The sequence below is a fragment of the Scylla paramamosain genome, chromosome 11 (assembly GCF_035594125.1).
Source record: "Scylla paramamosain isolate STU-SP2022 chromosome 11, ASM3559412v1, whole genome shotgun sequence".
NCBI classification, from domain to species: Eukaryota; Metazoa; Arthropoda; class Malacostraca; order Decapoda; family Portunidae; genus Scylla; species Scylla paramamosain.
The window spans coordinates 19,268,523-19,288,156 of NC_087161.1; the positions used below are offsets into that span (position 1 = coordinate 19,268,523).

General features: G+C 40.3%; 1 protein-coding gene across 1 annotated transcript in view; it reads left to right on the forward strand.

Annotated features, from left to right (window-relative positions):
- Window positions 1-19,634, forward strand: part of LOC135104627 (uncharacterized) — a 48,288-nt gene that overhangs the window by 700 nt on the left and 27,954 nt on the right. The window contains exon 1 of the mRNA XM_064012158.1: window positions 1-414. This exon is cut by the window's left edge and continues 700 nt beyond it. Within this exon, the coding sequence (XP_063868228.1) occupies window positions 123-414 (292 nt within the window). The 5' untranslated portion in view covers window positions 1-122. The remainder of the gene's footprint in view (window positions 415-19,634) is intronic.

Sequence of the window (19,634 nt, forward strand, 5' to 3'; positions counted from 1 at the left end):
CCCTTTCAGACAGCCTGTAGTGTACAAGTGTAACCGCGTGACAGCCTGCACTGAAGAAGTACAAGTGTGGCCTTGTGACAGCCTGTCTTGGACGAGTGTGGCCATAGTAGCCTGCAGCAGGAATGGGCTCATCGGAGACCAGCGAGAGCGAGGCATGGTCTCTCCCTCAGCAGCCTTGGTTCAACGAGACAACGGGAACGCTGCTCAATGACACAGCCAGGCCAGCGGTGGAGGGCACGTGGGCGGCACTGGCGGGCGTGGGCGTAGGCGGAAACCTTCTAGTGGCTGGAGCGTTCCTGGTTCGCCCATGGAACCGCACGCCCCTGCAGGTAGACCGGGTGGTTGGTCTGCTCGCCCTCACCGGCCTGGCCACCACCCTCGCCTCGCTACCCACACACCTGTACTCTGCCTCAGGTCAGTCTCGTTCCTACCGTCCTGGAAATCCGTATATCCAGTCTTTCAACTTCTGAGAGCTCTTACCCTTCGCCTCGCCATCCTCAACCTTTTCCTTCTCCTGCTCAATCTTTCTAATCCCTTCGGAGCACTTCCAATCCCTCCGCACCCTGCTTTTTTCTTCCTTGGATCTTCATCCCTCCCTCCCAGTCTCTCTGTATGTTCCCGGACCCATCTTTTAACTTCCTAATATATCCACCTTTTCTTATTCAATTGCTCTCAGTTGTCATTCCTTCACTTCTAGTTAAATCTTTACTTTCTTTCTTGTTTCCTCCCTCCTTCCCATGTTCTACAATTTTTCTCCGAATCTCTGCACTTCCCTCACGCTTCTCCTCTACTCCTCATGATCCTCCTCTCCCTATCAGTACACCCAACACCCTATTTTAGAATATCCTCGCTCCTTTTCTACCTCGTCCTCAGCCTCCTCATCTTTTCTCCAAGACTTTAAATCCTGTCTCCATCTCCTTCAAAGCTCCTTCATTTCCTGGACCCTCGTAAGATTCTCCACTCAGTCCTATTCATCTTCAGCCGGTGGCCCTTCACTCTCCATCAGGCCTCTTCAGTCCCTTCCCTATGCTTGCCTATTCCAGAATCTTCACCATTTTTTTCCACTTTTTCATCAGCTCTCCCCATCCAGCCATTCGTTGAATTCTGAGTTATCAAGATTTTTCCCCTTCCTCCTCTTCTTTCTCCTCTTCCATCTCATCTTCCTAATCATCCTCTTCCTCCTAGTACTACTACTACTACTACTACTACTACTACTACTACTACTACTACCACTACTACTCTTTCACCTCCACGCACTTCTATTATACCCTCGCAACACTAACACATCTAAAAATAGCGTTGGTGAGCATGTAGGTCTCATAACCTGCAATAAGTTTTCATTATCTGCTATTCCCAGATTCCTACCTCTTCTGCATCTTCCCTTCAAGAGACATTCCCTGATATTTTTAACTTTTTCTTTTCTCTTCTCTTTCCTCCTTCCCGTTTCTCTTCCTTACTGCGTCCTTTCCTCTCCGTTTGCTTACCTTCCTCTATCCATTTTTCTTCCTTACCTTCCTCCTCAGCTTCTCACTTTGTCCCACTTTCTTTAATAAACTGCCAAGAATCAAGACTTATGGAGGGATGCTGAGAAATACTGCACCATCGAGAGAGAGAGAGAGAGAGGAGAGAGAGAGAGAGAGAGAGAAGAGAGAGAGAGAGAGAGAGAGGAGAGAGAGAGAGAGAGAGCACAGGATTAAGTCAAACTTTTCAATATTGACCATATTGCTGTATTTCCTTTAAATCTCTCTCTCTCTCTCTCTCTCTCTCTCTCTCTCTCTCTCTCTCTCTCTCTCTCTGTGCGTGTGTGTGTGTGTGTGTGTGTGTGTACCTATGCACGTCAAATAGATGAGCTGCGTGCATTCAAAGCAGTGCACACGCTATGCAATCCGGGCCACGTGTGTATGTGGCGCCAATTCCTCTGCACGCGGCGAAATAACAACATGTGACAGGCGGCCATGATTGGTGTCAGTTGCGTTGCTCGTGGCGGATAACGCGACTCACCCCTCGCCTCTGCCTCGGCGCCATATGAGCCTGCTTTGTTGGAGCCGTGAGTGATTGGTGTCAGTTATGCTGCTAATCTTGTTTATCGTGGATGTATCGGTTGGCCCACCTCCTCCCACCGCGGCGCTGTATGACCTTGTTGCTGTGGCTCGGTTTATTTCATCAATCAGTCAATCAGTCAACCACAATGAGGTTGTTAGCACACGTGATCAGCTACATATCGCCGTTTGACCGTGTTGTTCCAGCGCTATAAATCTAATCAATCAGTCAATTAATCACCCAGCTAGTTTCTTCCCTAACACAGAGTCTATCTCACTTCACACGATTCGAAAGAAAAGCCTTGAGTGTCGGATAACTTAAAACAGGCAAACTACATTTTCTTTATTTTTTTCCTTGGTGAGGTGGTCGTTTTCCGAGTGTAAGGCATCGACCCGAAACACGAGTCTCCTCCAGTTGTTTCTTTACCTTGGATATTCTTCTGTTGCTCTTATTCTCTGTTCCTCCGCCACGAATACATCCCTTTCTCTCATTCTCTGTCGTGGCCTCGATATTCTCCCTTTAGCAGGCGCTCTCCATCCTCCTTAGAATCCTCATCTCCTCCGGCAAAGTGACCAAACCATCCCAGACATCACTATACGTACACTCAATGGTCGGTGAATACTCAGAAAACCTGCGAGAATTTTTTGGTCCTGCAAGGTGGAGTGGGAGAAAAAAGCATCAAGAGTGGTCGGGAACTCCAGAAAATGATGGACTACACTGCCTTTGGGGACAATCCTGTGGAATTCTTGCTTTATTTCCTTTCTTCCTTTCTCCCGAAGCATTCTGGTGGTATATTTACTCTTATTTTTTGTTTTGTGCTGTTGGTCAGTTTTATCTTTACTTTTATTTTTTCTTGAGGAACATTCAGATGACGAAGTGTGTGTTTTTCCTTTCATTACGTGTCGTTGATCAAGCTTTTCTTTTCGTTTTATTTTCTCGCTGAGCATTTGGGTGGTGTATTTCTTTTTTTGTTTATATTCATTTCGTGCAGTTGGCCAGTCTTTTCTTTTATCCTTTTCGGGAAGTTTTCGCATGACACACGTATTTTCATTTTGTTTCGCACCGCCGTTTTCCTGGTTTTTCTTTTTCTCTTTCTTTTAGTTTCCTTGAGGGGCATTCAGACGATATATATATATATATATATATATATATATATATATATATATATATATATATATATATATATATATATATATATATTATATATATATATATATATATATATATATATATATATATATTTTTTTTTTTCTATTTGCTTCGTGCCGTTGGTCAATTTCCTCCTCGTGAAAAATAGTGTTCTTGGAGGGAAATGTTTTCTTGCTGCGACAAACACAAGATGGCGCACTCTTTTCCTTGTCTGGGGTTGGGATGCGAGGAAGGCTGCGTCTCCTTTTTCCTTCACTTGATGACTTACCGATATATTAAGCGATGTGTTAGGAAAGTAATAAATAAAACGTCATTGAATGAATATTCACTATAAAACGAAGTAAAAGAAATAATTTGTCCTTGTTTCGTCTTGCTCCTTTAAATATATATATATATATATATATATATATATATATATATATATATATATATATATATATATATATATATATATATATATATATATATATATATATATATATATATATATATATATATATATATATATATATATATATATGTATGTGTGTGTGTGTGTGTGTTCCAAAATATCAAACATTAATCTCCCCTGAATCCAAAACGTGACACCCGCTAGTTCTTTCCAGTGCACCAACATACGAATCTCAAAAAAAAAAAAAAAAAAAAATATTGTATTATTTTCTTCCTCTGAACTTAAACTATAATAAAAAGCATATCCCTCAGTCCAACTAATCCCACCCAATATACGAACTAATCCCAGCAATGCAGTGCATGAATTAATGGAAAAAATTGGACCTTGTTTCCTTTTGCTTCTCTACAATACTCAACCAAAAAGAGAGAGAGAGAGAGAGAGAGAGAGAGAGAGAGAGAGAGAGAGAGAGAGAGAGAGAGAGAGAGAGAGAGAGAGAAAATACGAAAAAAAAATCTACCCCACTCCAGCAAACCAACAAATCCTTCCAGCAGCGAAAAAAATAAATAAATAAATAAATCCCCACATTTCACCACACGAATAAATAAAAAAGGTGTTCCATTGTACTATTTCCCTTCCCTGAACTTGAAACATTCCTCCCGCTGGCCTAAAAATAACCCAGATCTTCCCTCACTCCAATATTTCACCAGCTTAAGCCTCATTCCCCCCACCTCCTGCCTCGTTACGCTGCGGATAAAATTTTACAGTTGCAGCCATTTGAGCGCACGTATTACATCCCAGCTATAACGTTTTAGGAGCGCTCCGATCGTAATGTGAAGCTGGTGCACGCGACCCGCCCGCCAGTGTCCCAGCTGGCGTGTCCCTGCGGAATACCAGTGTGACGTGGTGGTGCTGAGGCCCGCGTGTCCTGCCCTTATGCTGACTGATGCTCTTAATGACAATCTTTTTTTTTTTTTCTTTTGATGAGTTTTGGAAAGACTCAATGATTGCCTTTCGAAGATTGAGATTGAGAGAGAGAAAGAGAGAGAGAGAGAGAGAGAGAGAGAGAGAGAGAGAGAGAGAGAGAGAGAGAGAGAGAGAGAGATGTAAACCGACTTCTTAATCAATGGTCGTGATGAATACCTTTAAAAACAATTGAATTGACTGCATAATAATAATGATAATAATAATAATAATAATAATAATAATAATAATAATAATAATGATAATAATAGTAATAGTAATAATAGCCTACAAAATAAAATAAGAGGAAAATATGGAATAAGAACCAGACAAGTCTAAAAAGAAAGAGAAACAGAAGAGAAAAGAGAAGACTCAAGATTGGCGAAAGAGAAAGAGGAAAGTGAGGGTAGAATGAGACGCGTAGAAGGGTCAACGGTTCGGAAAAAGAGGAGGAGAAGGAGGAGGAGGAAGAAAAGGAAGACGGGGAGGGGAGGGTGGGAAGGGAGATGAAGAAGGAAGGAGGGAGGAAGAAGAGAGAAAAAAAAAAGTAAGAAAGAAAAATTGGAAGGTATTTGTTGACGTTCCGGGTTGACAAGAGGGAAGGGAAAGAGAAAAAAAAAAAAAAACAGGCGGGTGAGGACGATATTTAGGAAAGTATGGAAAATTTAAAGGGAAGGAAAGGACGATAAGGGAGAAAAAAGTAAAGGAAACAAAAGGAAAACGAGAAAGAGAGAGTGGGGGGCAAGCGGGAATCGAAGAAAAAATGGACATAAAGTTGAAGAAATAAAAAAAAAGTAAAGGGGAAAAGTTGTAAAAAAAAAAGGGAAGAGGGAAAAAAAGGGGAAGGAAATTAAAACAAGCCGGATGGAGAGAGAGAGAGAGAGAGAGAGAGAGAGAGAGAGAGAGAGAGAGAGAGAGAGAGAGAGAGAGATACGAGGAAAAAATAGTAAAGGAGGAAATAAGATTAAAAGAAATGAAGACAGGAGTAGAGAGAGAGAGAGAGAGAGAGAGAGAGAGAGAGAGAGAGAGAGAGAGAGAGAGAGAGAAAAGGAGGGGGTTTGGAAATCTTGGCCACAGGGGATCCATGGGTGGGATGGCGTATTGATTACAAGGCTGGGGGAGGAGGAGGAGGAAGAGGAGGAGGAGGAGGAGGAGGAGGAGGTTATGGGAGGGTAGGACACCACCCACCTCTTGATTGGTTGGTCCCGAGCCACCCGCCGCTGCCGCTTCCTTATCCAGCCAATCAGGACCGGGGGACTGTGTGACGTCATCTGTTTGTTATCGTCTTGGTCGTTCCCGCCGTGACGTCTTTATTAATGTGTGTGACGTCACGCCTTTGTTACCATCACCCGGGTTTCGTCTCTGTAATGACGCCTGTTTGTTATCGCCGCTCGTTTGTTGTCTCTGTAGCTTGTTTATTTTGCTGTCCTGTGGGTGTGATGGTAGGGGGGATGATGATGGTGATAATAGTGTAATGATACTGGTGAGAAAACAACAACAGCAACAACAACAATAATAATTTAAATTTCACAATAATAATAAAGGTCCCTTACTACTACTACTACTACTACTACTACTACTACTACTACTACTGGTACTACTACTGCTGCTGCTGCTACTACTGCTACTAAAACTAGTTATGAAGGTGATTACGATGATAAGGATGGAGACAATGATGACGCACGTGTGACTAAGGATGGAGAGGCGCCATCCGATTCGTGCCTAATTTTTATGCACGCTACACACACACACACACACACACACACACACACACACACACACACACACACACAGAGAGAGAGAGAGAGAGAGAGAGAGAGAGAGAGAGAGAGAGAGAGAGAGAGAGAGAGAGAGAGTCAACACAGGTAATTAGATAACCCACTTTACTATCGAATCAAATATACCAATTACACGTAAATTAATCTTCTATTCAAATGTACACACACACACACACACACACACACACACACACACACACACAGAAACCACATCACATTATATTACACATAGTCTCTCTCTCTCTCTCTCTCTCTCTCTCTCTCTCTCTCTCTCTCTCTCTCTCTCTCTCTCTCTCTCTCTCTCTCTACGTGTCAGGCAGACGAGGGAGAGGATCTAACAGAGTATGACTGAAGAAAATGCAACGATAATGACGCTTCACTTTCTTTCTTTCCTCGTGGCCTCACTCTCTGCTCGCCCCCCGCGCCCCGCTTAGCTGTTTACTGTGTTTGTCTTCTTCTTTGTGTTTACTCTTCGCTGTTCGTCCCTTTTGTCCTTCCGCCTCTCTGTTTTGTTTGTGTTGTTCTTCCGTCTTTAATTTTGCTGCCCTCCTTATGATTCTAATTGTTTTCTTTGTTTGTTTGTGTTTGTTTATATGCTTCTTAGTTATGTGTATGTATCTATCTGTCTGTTTATCTGATTGCCTGTGTATTGTTTTGCCTTTTTTTTCTTCTTGAATATCTGTCTTTTCATCTGCGTAGCTGTCTGGCTGGTTGGCTGTATATATAAGTGTATTTATGCATGTATGTATGTATGTATGTATGTATGTACGAGCATGTATGTATATGTATTTAGGTATATCCGTCTGTCTGGTTCCTTTTTCTACCAGTCAGTCCGTCACTCTGTCTGCCTGCCTGTCTGTCCGTCTGTCTGCCCTCGCTTCTGTGTCAATGTGTCTAACCTTCTCTCCTCTGTTTACATTTTGTGTTTTGAACATTTCTGAATAGCTTTCTGCTTTTGTTTTACTTTTTGGGACCGCTCGTCTTTTTTCATTTATTCTGTCGACGGAGGAGGAGGAGGAGGAGCAGGAGGAGGAGAACGATAGGAAAATGCTAGGGAGGGAGGGATGTGGTCCAGGAGGAGATGGGAAGGGGGAAGGAAACCGAGAGTGGCATTGGGGAGAGGAAGAGAAGTGTAGCGGAAAGAATCCCGGGAGGGGAGAGGGAAAGGGGAAGGAGGAGAAAGGGAGGGCAAGGCGGGATGGATGGATGGATGGATGGAGAGGGACGGGAGGAGATTAAAAAAAAAGAATGAGTAGCAGAAAGTTAAGGTGTAGATAACGGATTTTACGAAGGGGAGCGAGGCAGGAGGACGTGGATGGATGGGAGAATGAAAATATATTACAGGACAGAAGTGGAAGAGGAGGAGGAGGAGGAGGAATACAAAGGAATACAAAGGAAGTCCAAAGAGCAACAGACCATGAGGTGCTTACTAGGCTGTTTGGGTAGTTATTCTACTCTAACTATTAGTGGGAGGGACAGGATAGCACAGAAGAAGGCTCCTCCCCACCCCCGATGTCCCTCTAGCCGAAGCTGGCCGGAAAAAAAGGAAATGGTACCATGTTATATAGAAAAACAACATGGAATTTGAGAGGAAAGTAAGAGAGATGAGGTCTATTTCTTTTACATACAATCTACAATCTAATATTTGTGTCATCTGATGAGGCGCTTCATCTTTGAAATTTTGATTCACTGAGGTACATTTAACTAGATGACTGTAGTGATGAGTTACTCTGCAAGGACTCAATTCCTTTTACCATTACTGTGTTATTTATGACACGATTAAAGAAAAATTGTTTGGCTTCATTTGTTTGAAATCGCTTACCTATTAATTTGAAGCCATTGTTTCTTGTAACATTAAACTGGCTGAGTGTTAGGAAGAGTTCAGGTCTTATATTTGTGAAACCTTTACAAATTTTGTAAAACAATAACAGATTCCATCTTACTCTGCATGTGCTTAGGGAGGATAGATTTAGTTCTTTAAGGCGTTCCTCGTAGGGTTTATTGCGAAACCTTGGGATAATTTTTGTTACTCTACGTTGTATTTTTTTTTCTAATTTATCAGTATCCGTTTTGCAGAAGGGTAATTAAAACTCTACGTTATATTTAAGATGAGGACGCACGAATAAGTTGTACAAGGCCAGAATGATTTTTCTCAGATTTGAAGGTGAAAGATCTTATGAAGTCTACTAATTTATAGGTAATTCTAACGACTTCATTGCAGTGTTTGCTTGGCTTAAGATGTTAATACTTAAACTCCCAGATCTTTTTCGGCATCAACACTTTTCATAGTAGTGTTACTATTTCCAATATGTAATAAGTGGCATTTATCAAAATTAAAGTTCATAAAACCACTTTTCAGACCATTCATTGAGTTTATGTCTTTTTTGCAAAATTTTATGAATTGGTGAGTCAGCCTGTTTAGCAATCTTAGCATTATCTGCAAATTTTAGCAATTTACTTATGATCCCTTCGTCTATGTCACTGATATATATATATATATATATATATATATATATATATATATATATATATATATATATATATATATATATATATATATATGTATATATATTATGAAGAGGATCAGTCCTAAGACTGATCCTTGAGGAACGCCACTACTTACATTGATCCAGTTTGAAAAAAATTACCGTTAATTACAACTCGCTGTCTGCAGTCTGTCAACCAATCCTCTATCCACGCAGCCAGGTCACCTGATGTGCCGTGCGCCTTAACTTTATGTAGGAGGCGCTTATGGGGAACTTTATCAAATGCCTTTTGGAAATCAAAATACACTATATGTATTGCCATGGTATTATCATACATATTATACACGTTGTGAAAAAAAGTCCAGTAAATTCGTTAAACATGAACGTTTGTTTCTAAATCCATGTTGAGTGTCCTTTTATGATATCGTTACTTTCCAGGAATTCTACGGTTTTATTCCTTATCATTGATTCCATAGGCTTACCCATTACAGATGTGAAGCTTATGGGACGGTAATTATGAGGATGAGATTTATCACCTTTTTTAAAGATAGGTGTAATATTGGCTAGTTTCCATTCATACTGGACTTGTCGAGTGTTTAATGATCTGTTGAATAATATGGATAGAGGGTTGGCAAGCTCGTTTTTAGCCTCCTTCAATATTCGCGAAGAAATTTTATCCGGTCCTGGTGTTTTGTTTATTTTAATTTTATTAATGGGATCTAAAACTTTTTTCCTAGAAAGTACACGTGCTTAAAAATGCGTTGTTATTTAGGGTTTGAGTGGGTGGCAGATATTCAGAATTTTTTTTTTCTCTAGTGAATATGGATGCAAAATAGTCGCTTAGATTCTCAGCCATTTGGATTTCATTGTCAGTGTGTTTGCCACTTTTCAAGACAAGAGAGGCAATTGTAGAGGTTAATACTTTTTTCTTTCTAATATAGCTGAAGAATTCCTCAGGATTTGTTTTATCTGAATTAGTAATATGAAGTTCAAAGTTTTTCTTATTGTCTCATGAGTTTTTTTTTTTTTTTACAATGACGCCGCGACCAATCATGTTCTACTTTACTTTGTCATCATTATTTTTGGTCAGTTTGTATTTTTGATACGAGTTTTTTTTTTTTTTTTTTTTTTTTTTTTGGCTGAGAGGCTGTTCTTGATGACCGCGTCCCACCATTTCGGTTTATTGTTACCGATTGTTCGCCTATTTTCAGTGGAACAGATATTTCAAAAGCTTTGTCAAGTTTTGAAGTGGAGGAGGAGGAAGATGAGGAGGAGGAGGAGGAGGAGGAGGAGGAGGAGGAGGAGGAGGAGGAGGAGGAGGAGGAGGAGGAGGGGGGGGACTGGTAGATCGATCTGGGTTTAAAGTTACTGGAATTCAAAGAAAAGAAAAACATTTATCGTCTTAAAACTGAACAGCATCAGTAGCTTTCACAACAGCAACAACAACAACAACAATAACATGGTCTCCAAGAGATGAAACTCAAAGCTACGCACAAAGAAAGAAAAATAAAAGATCACAACGACAGACTTAAAGAGAACTAAAAAATCTGCCAACATAAATCGGGCCAAAGCTTATGATTAATAAAGCCGTTCAATAAAGCCAAGATATCTAAACACAGCACACGAAAGCCACAATAAATACAATGGCATTAAATCAATCTCATGAAGAAGGTCAAACTTAACCCACAAAAAAGGAAAAGCTGTAACCCCACCCACCACGACTCATCCCGACGCAGCGTCTCTCCTCCCCACGCCACACGACACTTCAAGGCGGAAGGAAGGTGCTCACTGGTCATCCTCGCCTCCCCTCCCTATGCCTCCCTTGTGGTCAGTGAAGTATTGAGGTCGAAGGGGGAGAGAGAGAGAGAGAGAGAGAGAGAGAGAGAGAGAGAGAGAGAGAGAGAGAGAGAGAGAGAGAGAGAGAGAGAGAGAGAGAGAGAGAGAGAGAGAGAGAGAGAGAGAGAGAGAGAAACGTGAGCAAGCAAGTTTGTCGGTAATTTGTCATTTTTTTCCAAGCCTCTGAATAATTCACACGCAAGTCGTAATTTTGCTCTTAAATCCATAACTACAACCTTGACTACAGGAATCTTTTATCAAACACTCCACATGAAGAAGGCACGATGGTGTGAAGCGTCAAGAAGCGCCTCATTAACGTCACCTTCTTTTGTCTCTTCTACTGTATATTGCAGCAATGTTTACCTCGCCAGCATGCCAGCACTCAGGTTAGGTTAGCTTAGGTTAGGCTGAGTTAGGTTAGGTTTACGTACCTCACCAGCATTCCATCACTCAGGTTAGGTTAGGTTAGCATAGGTTAGGTTAGGTTAGGTTAGGTTAGGTTAGGTTGGGTTGGGTTAGGTTAGGTTAGGTTGAGTTAGTCTAAATTTACGTACCTCGCCAGTATTCCGTGAGTTAGGCCCAGATGACGAGTACTAAGGGAGGGTGCCAAGATGAAATCCCTTGGCGTCTCAGGACACCGTAGTGGAGCGCTGTGTGTGTCTCTGGCCTCAGGTATCGCCCCCTTGACTGCCGAGAACACCGTAGTGCACTTACACTAAGGAAGATGGAGTCAAGTTAACGTCCTTAATTTCTGCCAGGCTTTAAGACCTGCCTGCCTCCCGATAGGCAGTGAGGGGCGTGATGCAGTCAGGTGTCAGAGGCGCCCCTAAGGAATTGGGTTTTTGCTGCTCAGTACATCCATTTGTCCTGTAAAGAATAGGATCAGGGTCAGGTTCAAACTTATAGAAAGAGAAAGATTTAGGTCAGGATTCATGATATATCTACTCAACTCCTTAAAACTGCACTGCCATATTCTTTCGGCATCAAAAGAAGCAAAGGATTTCGCTGTGAAGAAACTTGGTCATTGGGAAGCTGTAAAGACGGTCAACAATGCTCATGTTGGAGGGGATGGATGATTATGAAAGATCGTCAACATAAAAAGTGTTGTCTGTCTAACCTTTGTAACAGAACCATCATTGCTCTAGTGCCATTTCTAGGTAAGGAAGGAGGAAAAAGGGGAAGAGGAGAAAGGGTGAAAGGAGGAGCTGGAGCAGGAGGAGCAGGAACACAAAAGAAGAACAAACAACAACAGACCTGTTGGTCTGTTGTTAAGTGAAGAGCTCCAAACATTACCTACCTACCTTACTGAAGAAGTGTTTAGCTTTGTTTGACATGAATCTTTTACCAACTGTGATCGATACACTGTAAAGTAATCATCCGAGTTGATGTTATCCAATCCTTGAATATTTCAAACACTTCTATTACATCGCCTCGTATCCTTCGTTTTGAAAGAATGAATAAACTTAGTTAATTAAGCTGAGGTATCATTTTCGTCACTCTATGTAGTACTTTTCTATCTTTTCATTACATTTTTATAAGATTGAGACCAAAACTGTCCGTGGTACTCAGGATGGAGTTGAACCAGCGAATCATAAGGTTTTAATCTTTTCTGATTTTTCTTCCAGTGTACGTCTGATAAAGCCAATTATGTAACTCTTCAGCAAATTTAATGACGTCTGAGCAATACTGACTGGGCTTTGTATAGCTTGATGACTGGATTCGGAGATGTTTTTCCTTATTCATCGCAGAAAGTTGCCTGTCGTTCTTTAGACATTGAACATGGTGATTATTGCTTCCGATATGAATTACTTTGCATTTTCAGAAATAAAATTTCATTTGTCACTCAGTGGCTCAATGAGTTAGTCGATCTAAATTTGACTGCAAGGTTTCTTTGTTTTGTATTGTTAATCTACTGGCTTTTTTCGTGTCATCGGGAAATTTGACACTTTGCAGGTGAGACCATCATCAATGTCATTAACATATATGAAAAACAGAACAGAGTCAAACGCCGCACCCTGGGGCACGCCACTATTTACACAAGTCAGGTAGATGGAACCTTGTTAAGAACTGCTGTCTGTTTCCGGTTACAGTTATGGAGATTATCGGCGGTGCCACGTGAGAGCAGCGTCCTGAGCGACCACTTGCAGGTATTTCATCGGATGCCTTTTGAAATCAAGACAAATGTCATCTACTGATCTGCCTTCATCAGACAGACTCTTTAAAAACGAAATGAAAAAAAAGAAATGTGTATTTATTTATTTTTTTTTGTTGTCTTCGAAGTACGAGTAATTTATCATATTTTCTCGAATGGCAGTTTCCATTAACTATCAAACAACTGACGTCAGGCAAATGGACTACAGATAGCAATAGTAGTAGTAGTAGTAGTCGTAGTAGTAGTAATAGTAGTAGTAGTAATATCAGGAGGAGGAGGAGGAGGAGGAGGAGGAGGAGGAGGAGGAGGGAGGAGGGAGGAGAATGATGATGATGAGGAGGAGGAGGAGGAGGAGGAGGGCGAAAAAAAGTGCAGAAGAGACAAGAAACTAACAGACGATAAACTCATAAAAACTGTCTCTGAGGCCTTTGAAAATAATTGTGTTGAGAGAGCAGAGTGTTTCTCAATACTGACCTTAGTCTTGTTTCTCATGAAGATCAGGACCGTATTCTGAACCTTCTTCTCTCATAAGCATTTTAAAAGACCACACAGATAATTATTAATTCTAAAGGGTGATATTTTTTAAGAAGAAGGGAGAAGGTGGCTGTCTGGTCCGGCCTGGGGCCCAAGGCAGAGAACGGGCAGCAGGTCCTTCTTGTCCTTTGCGGCCTCAAGCTTCAACAGTAGTCGTCCACTTGCAGCGCCTCACACTAGGCAAGGGGTCGCCACAAGCAAGAGATCAATGTCTACCGTCCACCAGATGGTGCCCGGAGGGGGGAGTCCTTATGGGGAGATAAGGGCTCTTTCCATAGAGTCTGGTGAATGGTGTGTACGGGTCCCCGGCTTGTGATGACACCGGGCTGAACAACTCGCCATGAACGAGGGCACGCTGTGCACCAGGCACTGACAGTACGAGGGGAGAAAAGGGCTCACCTCATGACAGTGTTTGGGGAGTGGTGTGTGGTGGGTCACTGCTCATGGCGACCCGTGTGAGGCGCTGCAAGGTTGCATCGTCACTGCCCTCACACCCTGGGACTGGGATGGACCCTTACAAAGGGTTCGTCCCAGTACCTGTGTAGGTGAGGAGACTTTAATATCGCTTCGCTGTCATGACGACCGCTTCTTTATCGTCGCCAAATGCATCGCTATCGTGGAATCGCATCGCTATCATGGAAACTGGAATCGCTAGTTATCGTGAAATCACATCGCTATCGTGGAATCGCATCGCTACCGTGGAAACTGAAATCGCATCGTTATCGTGGAATTATTTATTTATTTATTTATTTATCATTTACTTAATATGCATGTGCATTATGTAATGAAACATGCAGCAGTACAAGTCCTCTATGATAAGAAATCCAACAAACTTCGATACCTTTTTTAACACATAATTTTGTGAGATGCAGTGCACAGTTTTTCACCTAAATGTGAAATGGTGTTAAAAGTTCCTAAACTGTCACATGTCATTTGAAAGACGCACTGTGAGAGCCTTTTTAGTGGCGTTGTAATGTACTACCTGTAATATTCTCATTTCTAGTATTGCCACTGCCTTTGTCTCTCAAGAATGTTTCGCTGCTTCTTTGTTTCTTTTTTGAAGATCAGCGTTACATTATCATATTTCTAGTTTGTCGGAGCTTTACTATGTGTTAAAGATTTGTTGGACAGCGGTTTCTGCTTTGGTGTTCGACTTCTTTCAGAATTCTCGGAAAATTTTGTCAGACACAAGAGTGTCATTTACTTCAATAGTTTCAACGGAGAGCATAAGGTTATTTTTTATGATGAGTAGGTCATCCAAAGGTTTTCATTTCTTCCAATCTCAGGTGGTTGGATTGTTGTAGTTTCCATTAGAAAATAGTATAAATGTGAAGAAGAAAAGTAGGAGGCGGCGGCGTCAGAGAGGGAAGAGCAGTAGAAGGCAAAGAAAACTTCTGAGAATTAATCACAAGTCGACACATGGAGACATAACATTTTAAAAGTACATCCCTCCCTCCCTTCCTCCCTCCTTGTCGTCTTTCCTCCCTCCTTTCATCTTTCCCCAGTTTCTCCTTCATCGGAAACTGTTATTGCTACTGGATTGCCGTGAACGCCTCGCTGGACTCACTAAAAGGACGACAATAAAAAGTTGGAACACCAGAGAGAGAGACTGGTGATGAAAGCCTCCTTAAGCCTACTACGCCGTGCTGATGTGTGGGGAGGAAGAGCGAGGGAGAGACAACGAGGGGTAATAGCATCGTTCCGCTGATATAAGAACACACTTCCAGGAACCAGAATGAAGACTGTTTCAAATATACTCGCACTTTTATGTGGGACTGCAGGAAGAGAAGAAAGAGGAGGAGGAGGAGGAGGAGGAGGAGGAGGAGGAGGAGGAGGAGGAGGAAGGGCACTGTTGAGAATACATAAGAAAAAAAAAGATTGTACTACTTAACTGAGAAGAAAAGAAAACTATAGAAAAAAGTTATTGACAAAGTTTTTTCATGGTTATGCGTTCATATCAGATGCAGCGATTGAGAGAGAGAGAGAGAGAGAGAGAGAGAGAGAGAGAGAGAGAGAGAGAGAGAGAGAGAGAGAGAGAGAGAGAGAGAGAGAGAGAAATGAGGTTACAAGACGGACAGGAATGGAGAAGAAGATGGACAGGTGTGGCAGAGAGGGGGAGGCTGAGGGCAGGTGAAAGACGCAGGAGGAGGAAGGTAGAGGAAAAGGAAAGAAATGAAGGAGGGGAAGAGGAAGCTCAGAAGAGGGAAAGAAGGCAGTCTTGGAAGGTAAAGGAAAGGAAGGAAATGAACGAAGGGGAGGAAAAGGTGGCTGAGGAGAGGTGAAGAAAGTAGAGGAGATCTAGCAGAGGAAGGGAAACAAGGAAAGAAAGAAAGGACAAAAGAAGCTATAAGAATATGGAGTCAGAAAGATACCAAATGAAGGAGGGAAAGAGAAGACTGAAGAAATGCGAAGATGGCAGGAAAGTTAAGGAAAGAAGACGAGGGAGGAGGAATTTAAGGGGAAGTGAAGGAAGCAGGTGAGAAAGTGAGGAATGAGTGAAAGAGAGAAGGGTAAGTGTAAAGAGCAGGGTGGTGCAGGAATGTAGGATGTTGAGAAGGAAGGAAGGAAGGAAGGAAACGTGTAGGAAAAATGTATACTGAAAACTTTCGAGAGAGATCCGCCGAAAGGAAGGTTTAATTTTGTATTCTATTTGATCGTTTATATATATATATATATATATATATATATATATATATATATATATATATATATATATATATATATATATATATATATATATATATATATATATATATATATATATATATATATATATATATATATTTTTTTTTTTTTTTTTTTTTGTCGCATTTGGGAGAAAGAAATCTTGCTTTTTCCTTTCTTTTTACAGTTATTTTATGCTAACGTGTGTGTGTGTGTGTGTGTGTGTGTGTGTGTGTGTGTGTGTGTGTGTGTGTGTGTGTATTTTTCTCACTTTCGTTGTTTCGTTGATTTTTTTTCTGTTTGTTTTACGGTATTACTTTGGATTTTCTCGTTGTTTTTTTTTATATTTTCTTTTTCTCTTGTTTTTTTTATTGTTTATTTTTCTACCTTTCCTTCTTTTATTATTTCTGCTCGTAACACACACACAACTCTCTCTCTCTCTCTCTCTCTCTCTCTCTCTCTCTCTCTCTCTCTCTCTCTCTCTCTCTCTCTCTCTCTCTCTCTCTCTCTCTCTCTCTCTCATTTAAACTCACAATAGTACAATAATACACTAGTATCTATTAAGTACATAGAACACACAGATAAAAATGGTTATAATATATACACTGCGTCATTCGTTGTTCTTTTGTGATCTGGTATAGGCTTAAAGAGTAATTTTCCCGGGTGACAGTATTTCAAAAGCCTTTTATGATGTCCACTGGTAGTCTGAAAAGGGCTTTTGAAATAGTGTCACCAGGAAATATGACTTTAAACACACACACACACGCTCTCTCTCTCTCTCTCTCTCTCTCTCTCTCTCTCTCTCTCTCTCTCTCTCTCTCTCTCTCTCTCTCTCTCTTTTTGTGTGTCTGCTTTTCTTTCTATCTGTCTTTCTATGCGTTTATCTGTCCGCCTTTCCTAGCTACCTACCTACTTCCACACACACACACACACACACACACACACTCACACACACGCATTACTATACTCACGATCAACCTTTATCATTATACTTTTCCAGACTAACTTTTTTTTTTCTCTCCTCAACAAACACCAAACTTTTCCCTCTCCTCTTTCCGTTTTGCATTTAATTGCTCTTTTCTTTTTTTTTTAATGGGAAGATACTAATTTTTTACACTTCAAAGAGCACTCAACAGTATCCCTTTGAATTTTATCTCATAAGCTATGAATATATTGTACGTTTGGGAAATATCGTTATTGATCGCTTTGTGGCTCTAGCAGTATTTCATATTCTGAGCTTTTCATTATTCTTTCTTTTATCTTTTATCTGAAATGAATGTAGAATCACTCAACTCGTTTTGTCTTTCATTCACTCTCATTTCTGCAATTTATCCTTTACATTTTGATAGTTTACACACACACACACAGACACACACACACACACTATATATATATATATATATATATATATATATATATATATATATATATATATATATATATATATATATATATATATATATATATATATATATATATATATATATATATATATATATATATATATATATATATATATATATATTTATATTTCACTTTCTCGTTAGCTTTCATCTTTATTTTCTCTCTCTCTCGTTAAACTCTCTATAGATTTTTGCTTGCATGAACGACAGCTTTCAATATATATATATATATATATATATATATATATATATATATATATATATATATATATATATATATATATATATATATATATATATATATATATATATATATATATTTTTTTTTTTCAATTTTCCTCTGTTTCTCCTTCCGCTCACTATCATTGCTATTTGTACTGTTTCCGTTATTCATCATGCGCCTTTCTCTTCAACCTCTCCAATTTCCATCAATCCCAAAACATTTCATCAATTAACCTATTTACCTACGATAGATTTCTATTTAAATTTGTTTCTCCTTTCACCCTATCACGTTTTTTTTTTTTTCATTTTTGTTTCCCTCGTCCGTCAATTCAAGTTTCTCGGTTTTTCATTCCGTTTCTTTTCATTTTCCAATTAGTGACTTTTTGTTCTTGAATTGTAAGCTTATTCAACTTGTTTTTCCTCTGCCTTTGCTTTCTGTCTTTAGTCAGTCAAATTTGGGTGTTTCTTTCACCAAAATCTCCTACACTTCTCCAGCTTCTTGTTTTACGCCATCTCTCTCTCTCTCTCTCTCTCTCTCTCTCTCTCTCTCTCTCTCTCTCTCTCTCTCTCTCTCTCTGGGCGTCTTGCACCTAAGTCTATTGGAAAACGCTTACACGAATATTACCACCATCATCACCACCATCACCACGGCTAATGACACCACCTATACCGTCACTACAACTCGATACATTACTTTGTTACTTCATCCCATTCACCATTACTATTATCATTACCTTGGATTATTGGACCTCGGACCTTATTATTATTATTACCTTGGATGTATCATTATCAACATTACCACCACCAATGCTGTTTCCTTCACCATTACCACCTACAGTTCCATCACCACCAACAACACTAACAAGAACAACAACAACAACAAGACAAAAGCAGGAACAGTATAATCACGGAGCAGTGTAGGATTATAATAAAAAAAAAAGAAAATGATGACAAGTTATTATTTTTTCATACAAGAAGTGCATGCCGTGTGTGTGTGTGTGTGTGTGTGTGTGTGTGTGTGTGTGTGTGTGTGTGTGTGTGTGTGTGTGTGTGTGTGTTCCTGTCTTGAAAATTGAGCGAGTGACGGCATGATTCATGTGACGCGTGTTTGCTTTGCTTGCGTTGTTGTCACTCATCGTAAAAGCTATTGTGAGTTTTCTTCCTTTCTCTCCTCTATTTTAATATTTTCCTGTCTTCCTCTTTGTCCTTTTCCATCACTTTCTCCTCCTCTTGTTGTTGTTGTTGTTGTTGTTGTTGTTGTTGTTGTTGTTGTTGTTGTTGTTGTTGTTGTTGTTGTTGTCGTTGTTGTTGTTGTTGTCGTTGTTGTTGTTGTTGTTGTTGTTGTTGTTGTTGTTGTTGTTGTTGTTGTTGATGTTGTTCTCCTTGTTAAGCACTTAAGTTTCTATATTACACAAACGTCGGTGATGTCGGTGATGTAGCAATAGTGATCGTGCATACCTGGATGTATCAGCCAAAATTCAGGATATCTGTATTCCATAAAAGACAAGGCATAACGTCAACATTGTCCGAAGTGCTGGCCAGGTATGCAGTTCCTCAACACGATAAAGTCATGATAAGCCTGGGGAGTCAGATGCAATTCACAAAAGATCTCGTGTCACTGGTCAAGCAACTTAGATTCCCTCTCATACTCCTAGGCATCGCGAGTTTCTCCAGCTCTGTACACGTGTCTGTGAATTCTGTATGTAATTCTTGCTGTGTGTTTTTGTGTAGAAGAAAACCGAAGAGGAAAAAAAATAACGGAGATTTACTTCTTATCAACATGGTTCAATCTGTCTTCTTACATCCTTCTTTTCTCTTCTTCTTCTTCTTCTTCTTCTTCTTTGTCTTTTATCTCTCCAATTTTTCTTCTTCTTTTCTTCTTCTTCTTCCTCGCCTTCTTCTTTTTCTTTCCCTTTTTTTTTCTTCTTCTTCTTCTTGTTTCTCCTCCTCCTTTTCCGTCCCTTTAATCCCCACCGCTGAGCCTCTCCCTAATCTTCCTCTTGTCACTCCTCTTACTTT